The sequence below is a fragment of the Pezoporus occidentalis genome, unplaced genomic scaffold (genome assembly GCF_034315485.1).
Source record: "Pezoporus occidentalis ecotype Australia unplaced genomic scaffold, CSIRO_AGI_Poc_V1 ctg92, whole genome shotgun sequence".
Taxonomy (NCBI): domain Eukaryota; kingdom Metazoa; phylum Chordata; class Aves; order Psittaciformes; family Psittacidae; genus Pezoporus; species Pezoporus occidentalis.
The window spans coordinates 2,972,235-2,997,675 of NW_026916284.1; the positions used below are offsets into that span (position 1 = coordinate 2,972,235).

The following is a 25,441-nucleotide window of genomic DNA, read 5'->3' on the forward strand; positions in this document are numbered from 1 at the left end:
TTGGTCAGTCACAGAACCCCCACAGAGGCAAATTTGTCCTTTAAACATCCCTGGCCTCCTCTTCGCTGCTGTTACTGTCACATTAAACATTAGGCCTCTCTTCCCCGGGACAGGCTTCACACGTGGGTCCTTCTCTCTGTCCAGTGTCTTTGCTGCTCAGCACTTAGAGCTGAGCACTTGGGCTTCGTGTGACCACCAGCACCCATGCTGAGGAGCTCGGGCACGCTGGAGCTTGGGGCGGGCGCAGCACGGCATCCATGGTGCCCGCAGCCTGGCAGAAGTGCTCAGGCACTGACGGTGCCCACGCTGGGGCCCGTGCGGGGAGCCACGGTCCCGAACGCGTCAGCGCGCCTGGAACCGGGCCCTGAGAACGCAACCGCGCAGCCTTCGCTCCGCCCGGAATGGCTGCAGGCAGCTGCACCCGCCCAGCCGCCAGGGGGCGCCCCCCTCGTGGTCCCCGCCGCTCCAGCGGGGAGGGCACTGCTGAGAGGGGCGGGGCGGGGCGGGGCAGGACGCGGGCCCGCCCCGCGCACGGTACCGCCTCTTTCCGCCCCGCCCCGCTGCCTCCGGCCGCAGCACCGCCCGCGTGCCGCCCGCGCTACCAGTAGCCAATGCGGAACGAGCGGCGCGCACGAGCTGCAGTGAGAATAGCCAATGAGAAGTGAGCGTTGCACGCTGCTCCGCCCCGGGGGTGGGGCCGCCCAGCCGCGCGGGTACCTGAGGGGAGCTGAGGTGCGCTCCTCGGTTTGGGTCTGTCCCCGTCCCCCCCGGCCCCGGCCCCGGCCCGGCCACCCCTGCCCCGCGGACGGTGCTCGCGGCTCGGCCTGAGGAGCCCCTCGGAGGGCGGACGCCCCGCGGGCCTTGACTGCCGGTGTACTGAGCGCCGGGATGCAGGAGGTGAGGCGGAGGCGGCCCTGCCGCGGTGGGAGGGTGGTGGCGGCACCGAGGGGGGGCGGGGGGTGTGTTGGTTCGGACCGCGCCTGGTGCGGGCTCCGTCAGTCGTTTATTTCGGGTTACTGTCATTAGAAAGATGTTTCACATTCAAGCTGAGAACGCGCCGCTTCAGAACACAGGAGACTAAGGCGAAGGAAAGCCGATTTCAGTAGCAGAGTGAGTTTGTTCTGTTTGTTTCTCAAAGAAAGCTGCCATCGAGGTAATTCTGGCACAGGCTTTGCAGCATAAACTCACAGGCCAGTTCTGTCCAGAATCAGAATTTGCACCATGTAAACATATGTGTTACACTGGAAGTGCTTTTATTTTGAAGAGCTTAGTTGCAGGAGCACCAATACAGAGGAAAAAGTAAAATTGAAAAGCTTTATTTATGTACATTTTCTGTGAGCAGCATCTGATTCTGTTAATCAGTAGCCTCCAGAGGCTGTAAAATAAAGCATTTTAAGGCTTAAGATAACTCAATTTCTTTTTCAGTACATATGAAATAGATTTTGCTATAAAATTATCACTTTCAGCATAAAGAAATATTACTCTTCATTGCAGGGCTGTTACAGGGCTGAGCATCAGCACCTGCATGACCTCTGCATGACAGCAAAACCGGCTGAGGTTCTCCTGTAAGAAACAAAGCTCCCACTGAAGTAAGTTACTTATTAAAATTAGACAAGTGAAATGTGAATAATGATGCTTAGACATACATTAAGGACATCAACAATTTACATCTTTCGATGCTTTAGAGCAAACTGACAGGGGATGAGGAAAATATGTGTGATGTGCTTTCAGAGTTATTGGATATTTTGTGGCTTTCCTCTGAAGCAGGTACAAGGGATGGGACTAAACAGGTACTTCTGCTGACTGATAGGGCAGTTTTGATATATGTGGTGCATTGGAGTTTGTTAATGAAATCCTGGCATACAACTCTGGAGCATGAACTGTATTTGAGGAAGTTTAGACCCTGGTTTGGGTTTAGTTACCTTTGAAAAGCTTTCCTATTGAGGACATGGTGTAGTTGCTTGGAAATGGTTTTGTACTGCTGACAAATATCAAAGATCTTGCACTTTGAAGAGTGTAATGAAAGAGCAGCAGCACAGTGAGCTATGGGCGCTATATATTCAGTTTGGATAGGCATATCCCTGCCTGTGACACCTGAGCATTTCAAAAGGGCTGCTCAAGCTAGTCAATGGAAACTGGAGTTTTTAACTAGCTGTGATCTAAAAGCATTAGAAAAGAATTATCCAGCTTTGTCAGGGAAGGAACAGTTGTACTTTCTGTCCTTCAATGAGTTAAAAGACTTTCAGTTACAGAGAAAACTGCAAATATACTGTGCACTTGGTAACAAAAGAGGCTACATCTCTGGATTCTGTTAAAGTACATCTACTAGTTGATAACATGTTGATTTCCAGCTTAAATTATGCCAGTAAGTTGGAGAAGTGAACCAGTAACTGGTATTATTCTGTTCCTGATATGCAGTGCAAATATCCCCTATACCTATGTAGCAGTAAACTCTACAGTATAAGCAGTAGCTATGCTCAGAAAAACAAATGTACTGATGAAGAAAGAAACCACCCCACAGACCCAAAACACTTGAGCACAAAGTTTGTTTTTTCAAGTCTAAACATATAGAAGACCTCTTATACCACTCTTGCCTGTTTTCATAAGGCGCTTGGATGGTTTTGTGCTTCTGAGGGTTTGGGGGGGCTGGGGAAGCAACAGAAGGTTCTGCAAGCTGCCTTTTTAGTCAGTGCGTCTCAAAAGCAGGAGTGGGCATCTTCTAACTTGCTCAAGAAACAGTAAACAAGTAAACTCTGATTCTGTCATTACATTCTAGTGCCTTACATTTGAGGAACTGAAATCAGTTTTATGTAGATGTGTTTAAAATAAAATGCTGTCATGATGAGGGACTGTAACAGAAGGACATAGCTTTGTTTGCAGTAAATTTCTATCCCTGTAGGGCAATAATGTTGGAACCTGAACCAGTGTGCCCTAATGGGCTGCTTTTACTGGTTCTCTGGAAGGCTGTTCTGCTCTGAGTGGCAGTGACACTATTCACAGGTTTTTCTTTCTGTCAGTATTAGCTTGGGAGAAACCACCTCAGCTGTGTACTGTCCTGTGATCTCCTTAGAGCAGAATCAGTTGCAGGGGCAGTCTCAGATGTACCTGGGATCTGGGAAATTGCTTCGGCTGTGTCAGTTTTCTGCTCTGAGAAACTTTCTTAGCTTCAGCTCAAGACCCTCACTGATTGGCTGCCAGTGTCATTCTCCCAGTTGAGTTTTTCCTAGAAGCACAGAGTAGATTGGGGCCCTATTTCCTGGTCTGATGTTGGCAGAATAAGGTCCCAGGCCCGACTTTTACATGGCATCCGTAGCTAATTGGCTGTGAACAGTGACACAAGCCTAACTCTTCTTTGGTGTATGATATAACATCTCCCTGTCAGCTGGGTACCTGAAGCTAGGCCCAGAAACTGCAGTGCCTGTTGCAGCGTTAATGCATGGCTGTCTCACTTTCACAGCTTGTGCTTGAAGGATTTGAAGAGAGCTCTATGTAAAGGACAGCAGGATGTGTCTGTTCAGCCTGGAGAAGAGAAGGCTGTGTGGAGACCTCATAGCAGCCTTCCAGTATCTGAAGGGGGCCTATAGGGATGCTGGAGAGGGACTCTTCATTAGGGACTGTAGTGACAGGACAAGGGGTAATGGGTTAAAACTTAAACAGGGGAAGTTTAGGTTGGATATAAGAAGGAAATTCTTTCCTGTTAGGGTGGTGAGGCCCTGGAATAGGTTGCCCAGGGAGGTTGTGAATGCTCCATCCCTGGCAGTGTTCAAGACCAGGTTGGACGAGGCCTTGGGTGATATGATTTAGCGTAAGGCGTCCCTGCCCACGGCAGGGGAGTTGGAACTAGATGATCTTAAGGTCCTTTCCAACCCTAACGATTCTATGATTCTATGATTCAATTGGCTTCATGGAACAGCAACACTATTTCCAGTCCTGAAGTAACAGAAAAGTGATGGGAGTTGAGGCTCTTTGAGAAATGAGAGGTAAAGCTGATGAGGGATGTGTATTCTACACAAATGTGCACCAGAATGCACGCATTTTCTGAAATCCCATTTCTTTCCATCATGTTTCCATAGCATAAAGACCCCATGACTTGTAAATCCAAGTCCTGTTAGACAGCAGGGACCATTTTGATGAGAAATGTAGTTTAGCTGAATTCTTTCCCATCACGTATGGAACAAGTGCATCAAGAATTTGGTCTAGTGGTCATGAGAGAACCAGAGCTGGTCTGTGGGTATCATCAGCAAAAAGCTATTTTCTGAAATGGTGAATTATCTTAAGCAAAAGAATTAAGAGATTCTGAGCCTTTGATGTAATTTATTTTTCCCCTTCTGGGGACAGCCTTTCTCCCTTCTAGACTGTTTTAAAAGGAACATTCTGTTATTCATAAATATGACAAATAGAAAAATAAAAATATAGAAACAAAGGATGTAAACTCAAGCCCTGAGGTATTTCAAGCACACAGTGTAACATTTATACCTGACACACCATTGAAAGGTGCCATTAAAGAAAAAATGTACTTTTTGGCTCTGTAAATATGTCCCATCTTTCTTTCCTGCCTTATACCTGCAAGAAAGGGAGAGAGGTTGAGGTAAGAGCCCCATGGAAGCTGTGATAGTCACAGAAGCAGAAACAGAGGATATTAAAGTGCTGTGTGTCTTCCCCTGACCGTTCTCACTCTTCAGTTGGCTTCCCCAGGCCAGTTAGATTCTACAGACTATCTACAAAGCTGCTGCTTTTCTGGCCATAGGCTCCAGTCCTGCACCAGTATATATCCCATATAGAGTCTTGCAGGATAAAGGGACTTCTGAATAAAGATTTTAGTGGTCCCTTTTACTCAGATTTCTATTGTTTTTGGTGTGTATCTCAGGCTAGCACTGCGCTTGCTCCCAAATGACTGCATTATCTTACCAGCTTCCCACCTCTTTCCCCCTCTTCCTTTAGCCTGGATCTCCTTGGATGTATTTCCTCTCCCAGAGCTTTCTGCATTTGCATGAAGGGTAACCACACCAAATCCAGTCTCTGCATGCCAGTGGTGCCAGTGGGTCTCCTCACATGAATTTGAGTTTGCTGGAGCAGGCCTTTAGGCATTAGATTTGTTTTAATAAAGTCCAATTTTATTAATTCTACTCTGTGAGGCTTTGAAAAGAACTATTACAAAATAGATCCTAGATCTCCCTTTTTAAAGTGGCATTTGTTCCTCTGCTAACCCTTGGCAAATGGGCTGGATATGAAGGGTTCCAAGCACTGTGTGTATGTGGGGTGTGCACGCTCTTGCATAGTGAGGCTCTGGAAGACTGCCTGCAAACATGCACACACAGCACAGTCGATTTGCACATACATACCTAGACAGGTACCTACTCATGCACATATGTAGAGAGATATGCATATGCTTACACCATGTCTATTGATGTGTAAACTCTTAATTGCACATATACAAACATTAACAATTAGTCATAGATGCACCTTTGCTTTTCTTCATTACAAAGTACATTTAAAACCCCTTTTTTGTTCACTTCTGTTTTACTGTAACTAATACAATCCACCTGCTCCTCTAATGGGATATTTACCCTCATTATGTTAAAATACTGATTAAAATGTATTACAATTATTAAATTGGGTAGAACACTTCTTGTAAGCTTAGTCTGGAACTCCTGGGACACAGTTGTGCAGTGACAGTTTTAGATCATGTCTCTTGTGTTACGGATCGCACAGCACAGAACCATGCTGAATATCATGCCAAAGATCTAGAAGAGAAGGGATGTGATTTAGGAATCTACTTACAACACAGTTATAAAATAGTCTGCATATCAGAGCAATCGGAAGGTTGTAACTGCAGAGTAGCAGGTGGCTGCTTCCATCTACAAACCCCAAGACATCATACAGTTAACATCAAAGAGATTTCACTGATACTCAAAGCCAAGATTTTATCGGTGTTCTTTGTCCTAAATGTAAATGCCAGCAGAACAGCCCCAAACATTAATGTTATCAACATAAATTTCACTGTGACTATTGCTGTTATGCCTGGAATTGCTTCAAAAGGTTCTGAATTTCAGAATGCTTAACATGGAATATTGTATACATATTTGAGCAAGAGCAGAGGATGATTCCAGAGGAACCAGGTCTGGTGCTGAGCATTGTGGTTTTGCAGAGAAAGCCAAGCTCTTAACAGTTATGACTCAAGACCAAGGCTCTACAGTAAATATAAAACTATCCATGTTAGGGAGCTGGGTAACTAGAGGGAATGTCAAAGAACAGTGAGTGTTGCCAGAGTCTCCAGAAATTGCTTTTTTGCTACAGTTTTAGCAGCTACCTCCTGAAGCTTCATTGCTAATGACTGAAGGTGAGCAGTACTATTGGGCAGTTACACCACTGAGTTCATATCCCCTCCCCACACACCTCCCTAATGAAGAAGGAGGCATCTCACCCTGCTCATGAAGTGTCAGAAACAAGCACAAAAAAAGTGTCCAGACATGCTTCTGCTGCTGAAGGGGTTATCATTCCATAACTTCTGCTTTAGCTGAGGTGGGAAGGCATAGAAGAGAGATTCATATTTCTAGTGCTTGGTGAGCAATGAGGTTACCGGAACTCTGTGTTGCTTTGCTGTATTTTTGAATGTGCATTCACATTTTGTACAAATCACAAGATTGTTTCATCCCCCTTCCCCATGCCATGGTTTCTTTCACTTGCATAAAACCTTCATCTGCTTTTAAGTGTCCACGTAAGTCCAGGAACCTCCTGCTCACCAAAGCAGCTAAAGGTGTATTTCTTTACTCATGCTCTGGTTCCTCAAGCTGCTTCAGGCTACTGTTGGTTTCTGGGCCTGAAGGAAGTCATGGCACAAGCGCTGGAAAGGCCTGTTTGACAGACTGCCCGACCTGGCACATCCTTGCGGCAGGGTGACATCTATTGGTCACAGCTCTGTGGTGGAGGAGCAGACCTTGAGAATACAATACATGCCTGGGAGAGAAGGCGGACTGTAAGGGAAGTTATTGATGCTTTGACACAGTTTGGTGAAACAGCTTCTGTAACTAGAAGGAGGTTTAGGAAAGAAATGCTGCAGTGTTCCTTTATCAAAATACCTACTGAGTGCTGAGTCTGTGACCTAGGAGAACTGTTATTAACTATCCTTTGCACTGAACCAATGCTAGAGCCAGCAGTTTCCTGGAAAGCCATTTCTGTACAAAAGTTAGGCACCCTATTCTTTATGAAATCTAAGGAATGGATCCTTAAAGGGCCTAAAGCGTCAGTCCGTAGTTGTTGCAGAATAGATTAAATCCTGCTACAGCCTTTTGATTTTCAGTTTGGTTCATGGGCACTCCATTCCCTACTATTACAAAGTAAGGTTGCCATTAGATACTTGGGACCCTGTCTAAGGGCACAAAATGAACTACTAAAACAAAGTTAGGCAAGTCTGCTTGCACCAATGTGGACAGTTCCCAGAGAGAAGATATACTGAAAGTGATAGGAATAGCTTCACCTTTGAGGAATCTTGCCAGTTGCTGTAAGACCTTCCACAAAGCTTTGAGGAAGAGACAGGGTACTGGCTCAGATAGAGATTTGAGAATGAGAAGATGGATTTACTCACTGTGATGCCAGCAATTGCAATTCCAACAATTCCGACTAAATGCAGATTAGCATCAATTACTTTCTGGATCTCAACCAGGCAGCTCTGTTAAAAAAAACATGGAAAGATCTTTATTCCTAGAAAAATATACTCCAAGCAGCTCTAAACAACAGATATTAGGAAAAATATTACTGCAGACACTGTATTAATTCTTCCATCTGTGTCTTGTGTTTTGTAGGACAATTTTCCCAGTGTATTCCCTTTTCTAGTGAGACATCTCTTCCCTGTACCAGCTGACACAGACAAGTCGTCTTACGGTTTTCCTTAAATTTAAAACCCTTTCTATAATGGGCCATGCCAAATCAGGAAGTTTGGCCCTTCAGCTCAACATTGCACTCACAAGCAGATTCCACCCAAGACAGAACTAACTATCCTTCTTAAGACCAACAAAGTTCCTAGTCAGCAACCTCCTTGCAGGCAGCCTTCACAGGGCTTTACATTTAGGACTGCTGTTCTACTACATCCCTCCCACTTTTCAGATGATGTAATATTGTCTCAGCTACCATGGGGTACTGTAAGAAGGCCTCAGCAATGAGGGCTGGGTATGTTCAGTACAACTTCCATCTTATTTCTGCCTCCATTCTGCTCTATTTCATATGGAATTTCATGCTGGCACTTGTAAAAAGGAAGTTCTTCCTTTCTTTTACTTATAGAATATCTTCAATTTTACTAAACAATTGACATAAAAAAGTGATTAGATCAACCAGAACAGAGGATACTTGCCTTTGGCAGCTGGATGTTCTCTGGGCAGGGTAGTCCCATTTGTTGTTCTATACCATCTTTACCACAACATTGGAGCTAAATGAGGGAGAGATGAAGGATCAAGGAAGGAGAAAGCATAGACTGGTTTCATACTGAAGGTGAGACAATAGATAACAACAAACAATACAGAACAAGTAATAAATAAATTCCCTATATTAATTGCTACTTCCAACTCAAAAATCGGTTTCAGTTGTCTGAAGCCATAGCAAACAAACAGATTTGTATTAACAACAACTTCCAGGTAGGGTTTTTATTACAGATCTCGGAGCAAACTTGTGGATTTGGGAAAGCAGCTCCCTGGCTTATAGGAAAACAGGAGTTGTTAAAGGGAGAAAGCAGAAAGTTCGAATAGCACATGCAGAATTATGTGCAACACACAGAAGCTGCAGCAGAGAATGCCAGAATCTAGTTCTGACAAAACATAGTTGGGTTTGGAGACAGTAATAAATCAGAGTGTTTCAGAGGGTTTGTTTTTCCTGTTTGCCTATCTCCCACAAAATGCTTGGAATTCTTTTTTGGGTCAGAAATAACAACTATGGGAGAAGGACAAGAGGGTCTGAGGTTGTGAAATGTTTGTTCTAAAGAACGTGGGAATGCTGCAAGGAGAAACAAAGCTTGGGCTTTATCTCTGCGGGAGGCAGTGTAGATACAGGGTGGACATAAACAAGATTCAGGAAGTTGCAGGTTCCAGTTCTGATTCACACACTAACTTATTGGGTGGCCTGAACTGAGCCACCCACGTGCTTTTGCTTCTTTACCTACTTGGTTCAGTCAGTGACAGGATCTGCCACACTGGAGGTCCTAGGACATGGGTCAGTTTTCTCTCTGACAAATGCAGAGAGATTCAGACCTTTATCTCCCTCTACATTTGTGAGTATTTCTTCCTGGATTTTAATATCCAGAAGGGCCATAAGAGTTGTATCTTCTGCACAACACGGTCCAGAAGCATCAGCTGAAGTTTAAAAGCCTGACCATTTTCACTTTCAGAGGTAGGGATCACTTAAGAATTCTGATAGAGCCATTAGGAAACCAGGTTGTGAGCCTCTTGATCCATCCTAAGTAACACTCAGTTCTGTTCTTTCATACCTCAGTGGGAGGCATTCTGAATTTAAAAGGTAATGTGACGGTAGAGTAGCAACGTAAGGTATTAAAGTTGAGGACTACTCACAGCCATGTGTAAGTGATAGATAGTCCTGTTGACCTTCCCCCCCGGGTTTTTCATATAGTCATCATAAATGTCTTCATAGATCTTCTGGGCTTCCTGTATTGCCTGTAGAAATCAAACTTTCCATGTGAGTTACCTGCAATCCACTGCAGACTTCAGGTGTGTCATCAGCCTCCAGAGCAGAAAATGATGCCTGGTAAACTGAGGTACCGGGATTGGAAAGACAGGAGGTTTTGTGGCCTGATGGCATTCAGAGGCACTCTGCATGGGTCAGAATTTACATCTGCTGTATTCTATGTTTTGGTTAAACACTGTTAGTTGGAGAAGTTCACTGCTTGAATCTCTGCCCTTTTCCTAAGCAATGCCCTCTTATCATACAGATCTACTTGATGTTCCTGGTGGATGTGAGGTTGAATGACACCTGCAGATTTTCTTTGGCGGGGGGGGAAGGAATGCATCCCATTTTGGACTGGTGATAACACAAACTCTCACTGACTCCAGATAAGAAAGTCAGAGTCTTCCTGGGAAAAGTCTCTGGAAAGATTTGCAATGTAAGAGCCAGACTGTAGGTCACTGCATGCCAGAGTCTGTAAGTACCCATTCATTATGTTAGAAGTTTCTTGCTACTTACCACTTTCTTGCCTATAAAGGCAAACACTCCAGCAGTGATCTCGGCTGCAAATATCACCAACAAGCAAGCAAAGAACTGCAGATGAAGAAGAGAATCTTACATTATTAAACATTGCACAATACTGCTTTACATGCACTGCCAGTCAGTCCCTCATCCAGGCCTGAGCCTCAAGAAGCTCACACAGTAACCAAAAGGAAGCTGGTAGCAGGGGCAGTAACAAAGAGTCAGGTCAGATTTCTTGTTATATGCAAACTAAGGTGGAAGTGGCAGAGATGTGGCTCAGTTGGTAGCTTCAGAAAAGCCAGAAGGAAATTCCAGCATGTCATATGAGACAAGCAATGGAATTTCTTCATGTATGGAATCTCTGCAATAGCTAGATCAGCCAGTGAAAAGACTGAAGGCATTCCAGGTCTGGGACAATAAATATCTTCCCACTAGTGACACATATGCTTCGGGATTATCTTGCTGTGCAGCCCAGGCCCTTGAAACCTTTTACTTACTGCTCCAAGTAAGCACTGAGACTCCCGCGCTGCTCCACAGCACCCAAAAAATCCAACTGTGGTCATGAGAGCTCCGGCTCCCACCAGCACATAGAGTCCTGTGGAAAACCAGAGTCAGTGGAGGATTTAAGGTTTCACTTCCCAAAGGCTGCTACCTCTTTTGTGAAAACCACACATTTGTACGTAACAATGGTCTCTGGCTCTCACAAAGAGCATCTGTACCACAGGAAACTTTTGCCATAAAACCCCAATGATTTCTTCAGAATACTTGGGGAATTTCAGGAAGATGAATGAGAAGACTCCTGCCTCCCAAGTTTCCTGTCCCAAGAGCAGCTCAGTCCAGGAGGAGCAGACACCACAGCATCCAGAAGCACCTTACAACTCTTCAGGGAGGAAAATAAGGAAAAAATCCCCTCCACATTGCTAAAGGGCTTATTTCTGTGAAACCTGGAGATGCAAATGTGCTCTGCTGCTGTGTAGGAGCGGAACTTGAAAAGCTACCTGGCAGTTATGCTCTATCCATTGCCTGGCAGCACATAACAAAGGACTTTTGAAGACCTTTGGGCAAGGGTCCAGGCAGTACAGTGTGATGTTCCTCTGGAATCAATGCTTTAGCTGATTGCTATTAGAAAGAATGGGGAAAAACGCTGAAAGCTGTTAGAAGTGAATGAAACAAGAAATTTGCACCCTCTGGTGAACTGAGTGACAAGGAACAGCCTGGGAAGGGTGGGGTGTGGTGGTCATAAGCTCAGCAATAGTCCTGAGCTTGATCACTGTAGAGAATAGAAGCTTGTCTACAGTGATTTGGAGTGTGGCACCTTCCTTTATGAGCAATAGCTGCTTTATTGCCTGCTGCGTAGGCATGATCCAGCATCTTTACTCTTTTTCCTCCAGCATACCAGGGCCAGTGTTAGAATGAGAGAGGAGCAGCTTTTAAAGGTTCATGTTATCAATGTATTATGATCAGAAGACTTGGAGACATGGGTCAATGGTGGCCTTGGCAGTGCTGGGGAACGGTCGGACTTCAGCTTAAAGGTCTTTTCCAAGCTGACTGATTCTATGGTTCTGTGATTCAGTTCCCTCATGCCTCATGCTGAGGGGCCAGTGGAGCTCCAGGCTGTGCACACTAGAGGGCACAATGAGCCTTCCTCCCGGCTTTCACTACCAAACTTGTGAGGAAACTTTTAGTCCCCTCAGTTACCAACTTAAACATTGTTTTACAATCTGACCCAGATCTTTAGGGTTAACAGAGCTGCTGGCATTTACTATCAGCAGCCCTTGTGTAACCTACACGAGAAAGCCCTACAAATGACAATGTGCAGTAGTTGTTAGGAAAATGAAACCCCAAACAAAAGAGTCAGTACATGAGTACAGAGCATCCCTCTCTGCCACACAGCTGCAGCCTGCTTGGAGAAGACAAACTCCTGCCTGCTGCCCATTCAGTGCCACATCACTGTCCAGTGACTGGGTATCAGCCAGATATTGATCCCAGCTATCGTGATCCTTCTCCTCCCTCCATCCTTCTTGCCCTGGTGCCTTTCCTGTGCCCAAGGATTGCTGTGAGGACACAAGTTCTGCTAAACAGCACTAAACTGGTTATCATTAATATGGCTTTCCAGGTCTGGGATGGGATATGTGGGATTTGCTGCTTGCTGAATGTTCTGGCAGTTCATATTCTGTATTTTCTAGATTTTTAATATTCAGCATCTTGTGACTTATCAGGACTAAGCTAATAATTGTACACACATTACAACACAGTGGGTTTTACTGAAGGAGGGGTATACAAAATATATATGGCTCAGGAGAGAAAGGTCAGCCCCTCGTGGAAGAAGGACTGGAAAAGATAAAACCTCCTTGGAGGTGCAGAACCTTCTGTTGAGCTGCCAAACACCAAAACTGCCATTTCCTGAGATCTCCACGGCAATAAACAGAGTGTAACTACAAAGATGTTTCCTGGGCCTTTTTCTGTGTATCCCTCCCTACTCCAGTCCCTGTACTCACTTATCAGGCAGCTCAGCCGAGAGACTTTCGATTAAGGCTGGGAAGAAGTCTTCCCCTGGGTTTTTGGTGCTTGCAGATAGCAAAGGGGTGAGACCACTCTCAGGAATTTGGATTTGCTTTTGTCTGAGGAACAGCCTGAACATTTCCCTCGCATGACTCACGCCACCTCCGGCAGAGCTTCCCTTTTAAGGCGTGTTACAGGAAGGCCTCACAGCACTCACTAAACAAAGCTGAGTCCCCTCGAGTCTGGCCTCACAGCTGAGCCAGACAGGAGCTTCAGAGCACCTTCTTCCACCCTCTGTTCAGGAGAGTTCCTTACAGACCTTGCCCTCTCTCAGCCTGCGGCTGGTAGCTGCTGATCTTCAGAGAGCTATTTCTTCAGATTTGTGTCATTCTTATTTTTCCACCTAGATGTTTTTACTTGTCTGTAATATAGACACACATGTAATCTTTCACACAGGACTGAGGCACTTGGAGAGTAGCTTGAAAGAAATCCACGGGGACTCAGCTTGCACTGCGTGGTTTCCTGGCACCCACATCCAGGTATCTTCAAGTGGAAGATGCTTTCCAGGGAGGGTATCAAAGCAATAGGTTCAAAACCAACCTAGAGGTTGTAAGTATATAATGTAGGGACTTATATTTCTTTTCCTAGTGGGCTATATGCAGCAAGGTAGGCACAATCACCTCAAATTCTTAATAGGAATAGATCTAAGCTGAAAAGTGAGACTCTGGAAAAGAAAGGGTGGCAATATATGGCACCCCTTAGAACCACAGTCTTCCCTAGTGCCATCATGCAATGACAGCCATCAAGTTAGCGCAGTCAGGATCAGCAAAGCAGACAAATCCAGGAATCACTGGGCAGTAGTGTCATTTCTCAGAAGTATCTGAGCTTCACTACAGCCCATTCCTTTCCAAAAAGCAGGATGGAAAGCAAAGCCTTAATCAGCTTCTATTCATAAGTGCTTCCATTGTAAAACACAAAGCCTTGGTATAACCTCCAATCTGGCATGTAAAGCACAGCAGAGAAACAGAAAAGGCAGTTTATAGGCACAAAATGGAACATATTTTGCAGCTAGAAACTCTGACGCATAAGAAGTTCACCACAAAGCTCAGCAAGGCCAAAAGAAGCATGCAAGTGGGGTTGAGGTGAATAGGAAGTGTTGAGAAGACTCTGTAGCTGCAGCTTTTTGTGCAGCAGAAGTAAAAAAGTATGAGGTAGAAAGGAAGCAAAGGTTTGTGGCCTGTGTGAAATGTTCTCTCACCTCTTCTCGCCTGTTCATTTCCTGAGGCTTAATTTTGTCACTCAGATCTGTGCCTCCTAATGAAGAGTTTGATAACAACCTAGTCTTTGAGTTCAGTGGCAGCATACAGCCTGCACAGGAGCAGACAACAGAGGAAGAGGGGATCCTGAGGACAGGCACGCTGCTACATCACTAAAAGGGGCAGAAAACAGCCATGTTATGTGACTGCGCGCAGCTCAGAACTATATTGCAGCTGTGTGCAGGACACACAAAGCAGGTCACTGCCAGTCCCTAAGTGCAGAGGGGTAGAGAGGCCTGTGCAAAATGCAATAGAAAATCAGTTGATGGAGCAGATGCAGCCAGGACACTGCTGACTCTGAGGGGTACTGGAGGAAATACGGGCTTCTTTGTAAAGACAAGAGAATGAACAGCTGAATGTCATAGCGCTGGCATATTTTTGGCCAGAGCCTATTCTCTTGACCTCTTTTGTGGGGCAGTACTCTGGTTTTGGGATGGTGGGTTGGTTTTTGGTATTTTAGCTGTGCTAAAACACACCCTAACCACACACGTTTTTATAAGCTGTGAAGGAAACTAACACTTGTACTTTTAGCAGTAAGCCAAGTGAAGGACATCTAATAACAGATTGATTTCCTTTCTGGCTAAAAAGCAGAAAGTGTAAGAGGGGAGGCCCATACTTCAGCAAAGAACAGATTTGGAAAGCAGCAAAGCAGCAGCTTTGCCATACACTTGATTTTTTTTTTTTTTTTTTTTAATTCATCCCATGGGGAAAATCATTATTTGCTGAAAGGAAAATGTAACATGGGGGTATTCCCTGTGAAAATCCCAATGGGAGGAATTCCCATTTTCTAGCAGGCTTTGCAAATTACCAGGGAAATGAACAAGTTACATGGCGATCTCAGAGCAACCTCTGGCTCCCAGTAGTGAAGAATGGCAAATCCACAACTCGGAGGAGATCTCTAGGTGGTCATCTGTGATCATGGCACAGAGTTCTTCCATAAGGTACTGTTTCTTCTGGATATGGTACATAGACCCTATTGGGGCTGTACTCAGACAGTGGATCTGCAAGTGTGAAGAAGCACCTCTCAGGAAGAATAAAGGATTCTGTGTACCATTTCTGTATCAACAAAACCTTTGTGACTCGCAGTGAATACAGAATTCCACCATTTTTAGACTAGGTATAAGAGAAGGATGGGATTTTATAGCTGCTGTTTGCAATATGTCTTTATATGTATCAAAAGTGAGGGAGGGATCAGCCTCATCTTTAGAGTAATATCAATTCAAGACTGTTCTTTGTACCTGAGAGCAATGAAAAGGGAATGTGCAAATTTCTGCAAAATTAATCTGAAAGGAAATGCCACCAGTTCTTTAGTCTGTTACGTGGTGCTTGGACAGAGTAACAACTGTCCTTAGGTCCAGGGTCCCCCTGTGCTCCTGTTGTAGAGCCTCGTGCTAGGCAGAGCTGTGCACTGCCAGTGCTTGAAAAGAAAGGAAACGCCACAGCACAAACCAGGAAGGTAGGAACCTACTAATATGCATATTAAAGCCACTGCTGTTGCAGACAGTGCAGGAACCATCACCACCACCACCTAGGCTGGTAGAGATCTGATTTCAGAGTCTGGAGTAAACCCTCTCCCAGTGGTTTGGTTTTTCTTTCTTTTTCTTCCAAAATCTTACTGATGGCTTTGAGATTAAAAATCTCTGTCTATAGCCTACCGCAAAGAGCAGGAGCAGACATACACTGTCTCCCTGTCTGGTTCACATGGTTTTCTTGTTTACCTGGCTGCTGTGCTCACTTTCCATTCTAAATAATTCTGCTTTTCCTTTTCTGGGCTGAGTAACTAACACCAAACAAGCTGCCAACTCTTCATACTCCTCTGAGACAACAGGCAGCTCTGTTCTTGCTATAAGGGATGCAGAGGCAGTGATTTCAGGAGCCCCAGAATGCAGCCATGATTGAAGAGGTTTTCCTGAGGTTGTATGTGCATTACAGCCCAGGAGGGAGATGTGATCCTCCACAGAGGGACTGAGGCTCTCAAGGACCAAGGACCCAGTAGTGCAAATGCATTATTGGAAAAGCTGAGAAGCACATGTAGAAGCTGGATGTAACAGGCCAGACAGCACAGCTGTGTATGCACATAGTAGCAAAGCTGGTTTCTGAAACAGGCTTATTACTAGAGATTACCATGTCTGTACTAAGGGATTTTTAGTATATTTATCCATAAAATAGATTTGTAAAACTGGAGAAGAGAGGCAGTATTCTGAAGGCAGGTAAATGTCTCAAGAATTGGAACTTACTAATTTGAGCATAATGCACAGACATAGATGTCTTGTGTGCATTCAACAGGTATTTTGGGTTTAATCTTCCTGGAACCACAAAAGCATTACAGACTGGTTTGTCAATACCTACTTCATGCAATACTAAGCTCATTGAAGTCAGCTGTAACCAATATTCCTGTACTAGGTGGATCTGCTCTGTCAGAATCCTGTGGCAATGGAATACTGTGAACACTGTGAAAACCTTCCTACTCTGGAAAGTTATTCATAGTGCACAGTACGATAATCTGGTGAAACTTCTTAGCACTCTCTGGTTTTATTTCATCCTTTTTGACCAGATACAGCACTCAAAGACACTGAGTGCATTAGAAAGTTACACAATGACATTACAGTTTTTCAGTTGGATTCTCATTTATTAAGAACTTCTGACATTTTACCTGCCTTTTGACTGCAGCTGAAGTTACTTTTGTCAAGAGTAACTGACAGTCTAAGGTCATGTTCCTGGGTGGCTACAGTTAATGCAAAGTCTGACAGTGTTTTATACTGCTTAGATTATCTGTTATCATTTGTGCCACACTGCTTTATTGATCCAGTGTTTCATCTGGCTTTTTAATACTCAGTCATTTGGTATTCTACGATCCTCTCTAGATTAGGTCACCCTGAATAATTCTGCATGCGAATATGTTTCCATGCAGACATCAGCAATTACACAGTTCTAACGCTTAAATGTACAGGTTCCAAACCAGAACACAAATGTGTTCTCCCCCTACAGCAGTAAAAGTTAGGACTTTGCAGAGAGCTGTCTTTACTCTCTCCACTGCAGATAAAGTGTTGGAACAGAACAAGCCAACTCTGTGAAGACCCTCTCTTTTGAACTAACGCATTGTGAAAAGGAGCTAAGGGCTTTAGTTTGTTGTTGCTGTTTCATTCTTTTCCAGCAGACAAAATGCTTTCCTCTTACTGGTTTCTGAGTGGACAGTTCCACTGTTTCCAGCTCTGTCAGAATGAAACACGACACAGGAGATTTCCATCGGTTATACTGGTTGTTTTTTTTTCCTGGAAGCCACTTCAGAGCCTGGTATCTCAAGCACAGTTTGGCCTTTTGAATAGAGCATGTATGAAGAACAGAACATGTAATTGAGAAAGCCTGAGCATGAACTGGTAAATGCCCTATTCTGGCACTGTTCAGGGCCAGGTTGGACAGAGCCTTGGGCGACATGGTCTAGTGTGAGGTGTCCCTGCCGCTGGCAGGGGGCTGGAACTGGATGATTTTAAGGTCCTTTCCAACCCTAACTACTCTGTGATTCTATGATTCCTGGAGTTTACTGTGCTGCTACAGCAAGAGGAAACACCTTGATGTCTTTTTACTTCACACAGAACCAGTGGCAGGTTTATTCCCAGTCACTGAGGTCACTTGCTACTGGTGGCTGTCTCTGGAAGAGCAGAAGTGTTGAGCCTGTGGTGCCACTCTGCAATGGGCAGTGTGACTGAAATGAGGTACAACTGCTTGGTCACTCACTGAGGTGGCTCACACAGTGAGCAGCATTCCCAGTGACCGGGCACCAGGGTGGCTGCCAGGTGTCTAGAGGCAGAAGAGGGCGCATCAACAAGGAAGTGGCATAACTGTGAGTTCAACTCTTGCTGCTGTGTGGAACTGCAGAGCTTCTAGATAACTACACCCAGACCAGGGTGGGAGAAAGGTTTAACCAGGAGGGCAATTTAACAGGCAAAAAGCCTGCTCAATTATCATACTCAAGTGATAAGTCAGTCTTGGCATACTGCAAATATAAACCAGTCAACCCAAGATAGATGGACAGATTATTCCAGTAGAATCACAGACTGGTTTGAATTGGAAAGGACCTTAAAGCTCATGCAGCTCCAACCCCTGCCATGGCCAGGGACACCTTCCAGTAGAGCAGCTTGCTCCAAGCCCGTGTCCAACCTGGCCTTGAACACTGCCAGGGATGGGGCAGCCTCAGCTTCTCTGGGCACCCTGTGCCAGCGCCTCGCCACCTTCCTTCAAGGGAAGGACTTCTTCCTTAAAGTCTCTCCTGTTTCAGTTTGAACCCATCACCCCTTGTCCTATCACTACAGTCCCCAATGAAGAGCTGCGCTCCAGAATTCTTGTAGGTCTCTTCAGATATTGGAAGCTACTCTGTCTCCATAGAGCTTTTCTTCTCTGGGCTGAACCATGGGCTTAAGTAACTTGTTTTATCAGACTACTAACTTTGTGCTGGCCTTGCCTTTCCTTTGCAGGTGGGTACTGATTCTTAGGAACTGACTGCCAGGTTTTACAATCCAGTGCAGGGACTGAGGACTTTTGAACAACTTTCATTTTGAGTAAGGGTGAGATTTTTTTGTGGGGTGGTGCTGTCATGTTTTTCAAGCAGAATTTCCGGTGCAGCCACTCGGAGCCACTATCAGCCTTTTCTAAACCACTCTTCCTCAATACAGAAGAGATCTGCACACAAGATGATAGGAAGAAAGACAAATTCATTGTTTAAGTCTTAAGTACAGACTGAAAGCCTCTCTAACACACATGATAGCAGGACCGTTTGATGCTCCTCATCTCTACAGAGAGGGTGCTTTGCCAATGGTTCTCATTTTAAAGGCTGATAGAGTTTGAGGCTATGGAGTTGAGAGAAAACACTGTTGACAAAGGATATAGTGCTTGATTCCAAAATAAATGACTAGAACTATAACAAAATGAGGCACGGAAGCAGAGAATTGCTGTTTACGTGAATTTAACTGCTGGCCAATATGTTCCTGTTTGTATGGGCACCCACTGCTATGGAGAAAAACTACTAATATCCTTCAACTCCAGACATGACTTCATATCCTCAGGCATGTGCCTTCTAACTGTACCTTTCAAAGCCAGCATGATCACTCCTGCTCTTGTAGACCCCCAGAGAAAGCCACAGCCACCCTGAAAGTTCTGCCCACAATTGTTTTGGCCCTGATGGATGCCTGGACCACAGGTTGGATCATGGAATGAAAGCAGAGAAGATGTAGCGAAGCAGAAAGTTTGTGCAGGAGAAGCAATACTTCCATGCTGGCAGTTATGAGTAAGAGCCATCCACATTTAGCGGCAGGACAAGGGGTGATGGGTTCAAACTGAAACAGGGGAAGTTCAGGTTAGATATAAGGAAGAAGCTCTTCCCTGTGAGAATGCTGAGGCGCTGGCACAGGGTGCCCAGAGAAGTTGTGGCTGCCCCATCCCTGGCAGTGCTCAAGGCCAGGTTGGACACAGGGGCTTGGAGCAAGCTGCTCTAGTGGAAGGTGTCCCTGCCCATGGCAGGGGTTGGAGCTGGATGATCTTAAGGTCCTTTCCAACCCAACCCATTCTAGGATTCTGTGATTGATTCATTCACGTTTGTCAGGTTTTGTTAGCATTCCTGAGGGGGCTTGTTGAGTACATACATTCCATTTTTATTGCTGCTGGCAGTGATGTGATCCTCTGCACTCCACTTATGAGGGATAGTTTGTCCTCCATTTTGCCCAAGGAACCAGAGCAGACTTTTCATCCACCAAAAGCAAAGAGGAAAAAAGGTGTCTTGAAGTAACCCTTATAAACCCCCGTGTTAGTTTTCATTGCACTCAGCAATGCTGACCTCTGGGGTTCACACAAACATCTCTCTTTTCCTTCTGATTGTTGCAAGCTTTCCTGCCCAGCAGAAAACTCGGCACAGTCTTGGCACAGGAGTCTTGAGAAGGATGAAGAAGCTGAGGGAATTCTTTTTTCCTACAGATCTTTTCTCCATTTGGTCAATAGTGTCACAGGCAGCTCAGATGAGGTAACTGCCCCTCTACTGACCTTTAAATGATCTTTTATTTTTCCTTTTATCTTTCTTCTTTAAGAGAGGAATGTATGAAATCCAGCAAAGCTGAACTGCCATAGAGTAGGAAAGCTGCCGTTTTGCTTCACCACTTGAAGCACAGGCACAAAACATACTGTGAGGTGACGTGACACAGAAACATTGTGCAGTGGGAACTCAGAAACTTGGGGAGCTGCAGAGAGAGGATGGCCAATTTTAGGAAGCCACTCCAGTGTAAGATACATGTGGTAAAGTGAAGGAGGAGACTTTACGGGTCAGAGAGTTTCAAATCTAACCTTTAAAGTTGTAAGTTAAAAACCTGCAAGCTGCAGTGGGAAATATGGATCACCAAACACAAAATCACAAGCAGCAGATAGCTCAGAACACATATGTGTGCTTGACCTCAGCACTGCTGCCTCTGAGTTGTTCTCAAACCAACACAAACATTTCAGTGGCTGGAAAAGATGAACATGTCTGGTTGCCAAGTCAGAGCCCAAACTATTCCAGGGGGCAGACTGGGCTGGGCTGATGGTAAAGAACAAGGCTATTTAAGGAGACTCCTTCTGCCCTAATGGAAAATGCAAAGATATAATCAATTATTTTAAACTAAAACATTTCAGAACCAGGAATATAAACCCCATCACAAGGAAGCATGAGAGAGAAGCTGGTTAGACTCAGCTGGCAGCTCAGTGCAGGTACAAGAAGAGCAGAATGTGCTGCTCTTTAGAATCAAGAAAATGAGCTGTTTTCCACAAGATGCTGATTCTGGACAGTGCTTCAACCTACCAAGCAGACTCTGAATGCAGCTGCAGTGTTGTTCCAAGCACTGGCACAAAGCTGAGCTGAGCACAGTGTTATCGCAAGGCAAACACAAAGCAGGCAGTGGAACAGAGCTACAGGACTTGTTTTTAAATCTATTGCCATGTGTTTCTATCTCCAAGTCATATTGCTGATCTCTTTCTCCTGAAACCCTCTGGGCATCTGCTCCTTGTGTTCCATACTGAGAATTCCTATGCAAAAATTGGGCTCTCACCCAGAATGCATGTTACAGAGCAGACACATACAGCCAACTGAACACCACTCCTGTGAGAAGGGCCCAGTACACAATTGTCAGGGGACTTGGAGCTGAAATCTCGCAGAGGGGTAAAGCCCTTGAGCATGATGGTCAAGTGCAGCCTTGCCTGTTGCTAAAACCCACCCTTATGGAACTCATCACCATTCCTTTACCACTATCTTAGTCACAGATTGTTACCAGCCTCAGACTTGGGCTGCCCCATCAGAAGTCACAACATTTAATATGATCTGTAAAGAGTGAGGGCAGCAGAAAATGTTTTACTTTTCTTTAACAGGAATGCTCCCTGTAGTAGGCACGAAGCCCACTACAAAAAAGGGCCAACACTTTGCTTTAGCAGGTCAAAAGTTCAAGTTCAAAAGAATCTTCAACATTTAGGTCCTGTTCCTTATCAGTTCCTCTGCTAGCAGCTACGTATTACAACGTCCAGCTCTATAAATACATGTAACAGCCCCAAGAGTTGAGTGTTGCTGTATATGATGAAACTTTTACAAGAACATGCCCCAGGACTTCTCCAAATTAACTGCTCTGATCTGCTTTTGCAATTCCCATACAGGACTGAAGCAGATTAAATCTTGTAGAGATTTAAATACACAGGCACCAAATAACACTGTGTTACAGTCTGCACTTGCAAAGCTGTGAAATGACCATGGTGCTTATTCACATCACAGGATCTATTATTTTCTGGCTTCTAACAAACCAACAGTACTTGATTTTGAAGGCCAGAACATCTTTCTGTCCTGTTGGATCTCCTGGGTCAAGAGTAAGTGGATGAGGCAGGGAAGAGCTCCAAGATAGAGCATAATAAATCCAATAGGTATAAACTGGACCTGGAAAGGAAGTTGATCTAATAGCAGCTCAGATGTAAGAGAAAACATAAATCATACTTCCTGGCTCTGTGTCAGTGGAGGTGCTAGAGGGTAACCCTCAGGTCCCAGTCAGATTTTCATCTGAATGGTTTTATTCAGCCTCATGAACTTCCACAAAACTTAACTGGGTGTAATGTTCTACCCATCTGTTCCACGGCACCATACAGGCAGCTCTGTGCCTTCAGCCTGGCTGCATATGTTAAAGAAGCTTGGGGCTAGAAGTATGGTGTGGCAGAGCCAAGGTCTCCTCCACTAAGAGAACTGGGGTATTTAAAGTCACTGCATAGCTCAGGCAGTGTTCCCAGGATGGGTAACTGACGGCTACAGGACTTCTGGGGTCATCTTCCATTCTTGGCACCCTGTCAGAGTGGTTTGATGGACAAGGCAGGACAGGGGATTCATTCACACTTGGCATTTGTAGATGGCAGAAATGTTTGTACCAACTGAGTGAGTCCATCCCCAGGTGTGAGACATTAAAACAGACAAAAGTGTGACTCTTCTGGTGTAAAGGCACGTTGCAATTGCCAGTGCACAGAGAAATACAGCTGCTGGCAGTCCTAGAAAGCTGCTATTTAAGGATGTCTGTAGCTATGGAACAGGGCTGGTGTTTCCAGAAAACCCACTGGAAATCCTTGGGAGAAAGAAGATTATCTTAAATGCCTAAAATTAGATATGACCAATACCAGTTCTCTAGCCTGGGGAGCTACTGATTTCTCTCCGGGCTGGAAAAGCAGCCCTTGAGATGACTGAATACTGGGGGTGTATTTTTACTTCTCAGCTGTGGAAGGACTTGCTCTGATACTTGAAAGTGTCACTCAGGGCCCCTGTGTGCAGACGCAGGGAGAATGGCAAGCAAAAGCCTTCCTGCTGCACTGGTGGTAACAGCATTCAGAAGCAACAGTTGTTTCACTGGTTAGCAACTGCACAGAGAAGTCTGGAAGGATTTTTTGGTGAGCCCCATGTTCCAAGTCTCTGACCCATCTCAGCTTCTATTCCAACAGCACAATTCACTTAGGATCCGTGAGGGCTGGATCAGGTCTGAGAGAAGGGTTCACTTAGGCCTAAGGAAGTTGATGCCAAGCAAAGAAAGGATGAAAACCGTCATGCACATGACAGCACCAGAATGTCCAGTTTTGTGTAGTTCAGGCCAGGAATTGTTGGCCTTCATATAGTTCAGTGCATAAGGTATGTCACATGCTCTAGGATGAAACCAAGGCTAAAGTCTACTGTCATCACAAGCATTTTAACTTACCCATGAAGAAATACTCTGGAGACCTTTTGTCTGAAGCAATGTCTGCCATAACCCCACCAAATCGCAGCCACAGCCCAAAGGCAATAACAGCCAGTCCTGCCAGCTGGAAGAGAAACACAATCATCAGTGTTTCAGGAAGGGTTGGCTGGAGAGCATTAAAGAGGTGTCACTGGTACCTTGTACTTTCTTGAAATCCCACAACTCAGGATTGCAGTCGGAAAATTCGGTGACAATGAATTCCTATTAGAGTGCAATGTACTTCTTTCTTTCAGCTCTTAACTGTAGTGGTGTTTGTGAACTTCCACTCTTCTTCCTGACTCTCAGAACTTTACTGTGTCCAGGCAGGAGGCCACACAGGGCCTCAGTCTGGACTCAAGATGCTGTTACTGTAGGAAAAGCACCTTATTGGGAAGTGCTGTGTGACCAGGAGTTAAGCCCTGTTTAACTGTGATGTACATCAAACTTTGATGATGGAAGCAACTTAATTGACTTCCATCCCTGGCAGTGTTCAAGGCCAGGTTGGACGGGGCTTGGAGCAACCTGCTCTAGCGGAAGGTGTCACTGCCCGTGGCAGGGGGTTGGAACTGGATGAGCCTTAAGGTCCCTTCAACCCAAACCATTCCATGGTGGTGATGATGATGATGGTGGTGATGGTGATGAATGCCCCCAGTCCAGCTGAGGAGATGGTTTCTCCCATCTCAATGAAAAGGCAGATAACACAGTACTTGTCACTTTTGTGAAACAACACAAAGCTTTGTCCTTCTCCTGACTTGCAGCTGCAGCTGGGCAACATCACTCTGCTCCTCCAGCTTGAGCACAGCAGCACTGTGTACCCGGAGCTCGCAGTGCTGTCACCAAGAGGGAACAGCAGTTGGTTTAACTGTGCTTCAAGCATAAAGGAGACAAAAGCCCAAAACTCTTTGCTCCAGAGAGGCTGAACGAGATTCTTTTGTGACTTTTTGAAAAACAGTGAATGGGAAAGAAAAAGACGTTTAAGAAGATAACATTGGTGATTGTTACCCCTTCTGGAGGGGAGAACAGAGCATGAGGGAATGTGAAAGAAGGAAAGCAAGCTTGAATTCAGCAGTGCTATTAAAGGTGCAATGAGGGCAGAGTGGGCATAGCACTAAAGCTCCTGAGGGTTCAGCAGTAGACACTTTATTGCCCCATTAGTGTAGCTTTCAGCAAGATAAGTGCAGTCTGATGCAAGGCTTAGGATGAGCTTGGGAAAGTAGTGGCTGTTGGCTTGCTATTTGAAATTACATTATTAAAGAGCATCCTGATGCTGTGGAGTATTCCACTGGAATACACAGTGTGGGAGGCTGGAAAACCTCTCACAGCCTCTCGTTGTTGGAAATGTTAATTCTGGTTGGGGAAATGGGCACTAAATTACCGGTTAGGAAAGGTGGTGGCTTTCCTCAGCAGTGGAAATACTCTTAGAGCGAGTACATATTTCCCCAGGGAGAACTGCAGCCCTACGGAGCGAGTAGAAGCCGAGGCAGAGGACTCGGGCAGCCCGTCCCGGGACCGGTCCCTGACGCTGGCAGCCCCGCACCCGGCACCCCTCACCCCGCGCTCTCCCCCGGGCCCCGGCAGCGCCCGCAGCAGGTGCGGCGGCTCCTCCCGGCCCCGCTCGGCCCGGCCCGGCGCTCACCCAGAAGGTGGTGTTGAAGATGCACAGCAGGATCTTGATGCAGCGCATCCCCCTGCGCCCCGTGCCCATGGCGCGCGGCGGCTCCGGCAGCAGCTCCCGCAGCGGCTCGGCTCGGCGCGGCTCCGCGCGGGGCGGGCAGCGGGGCGGTGCCGGGAGGCAGGTGCAGCGCGGGGCTCGGCGGGGGCGGACCCAGGGCTGCTTCTCCTGCCCTTCCCGGCCCTCCCCGCGGCTCCGGGTCTGCCCACCCGGCGGGGCTCCCATGGGGTCTGGCCGCTTCCCGGGCGGGGCTCGGCGGCTGCGGGGACGCGGAGCAAACCCCGCGCGGGCTCAGTAAAATCCCTCTGTGCTTCCCGGGCGTGTGCTCGAGGCCAGGACTTTAGACCCTTAAATACTGAAGCTACCAGAATCCATACCCGCAGAGTTACGAGCAAGGTTGCGAATGTGACGGGCGAAGACAGGGTAGCAGGAAAAGGGCCACTCTCATTAGGACTGTTTTCACTCACACTCAAACTAACAGCCCCTGAAGTTCATTTTCCAATCTCTGACACTTTTGTTCTCAA

The 25,441-nt window shown here is 45.8% G+C and overlaps 1 protein-coding gene and 1 long non-coding RNA gene across 2 annotated transcripts; both read right to left on the reverse strand.

The window, feature by feature from the left end:
• Positions 1-342: 342 nt before the first annotated feature.
• TSPAN2 (tetraspanin 2) lies at positions 343-25,005 on the reverse strand. The gene is given in 9 exon segments (XM_062605619.1): positions 343-1,016; positions 1,461-1,563; positions 7,586-7,669; positions 8,348-8,422; positions 9,555-9,656; positions 10,183-10,257; positions 10,683-10,780; positions 23,228-23,330; positions 24,882-25,005. Coding segments are annotated over 9 exon segments (1,383 nt in total). The 5' UTR covers positions 24,951-25,005.
• Positions 4,287-6,418, reverse strand: LOC134157097 (uncharacterized). The gene is made up of 2 exons (XR_009962179.1): positions 5,782-6,418; positions 4,287-4,563 (listed from the first exon to the last, which is right to left on the reverse strand). It is a non-coding gene; the product is annotated as an uncharacterized LOC134157097 (long non-coding RNA).
• Positions 25,006-25,441: the final 436 nt, after the last annotated feature.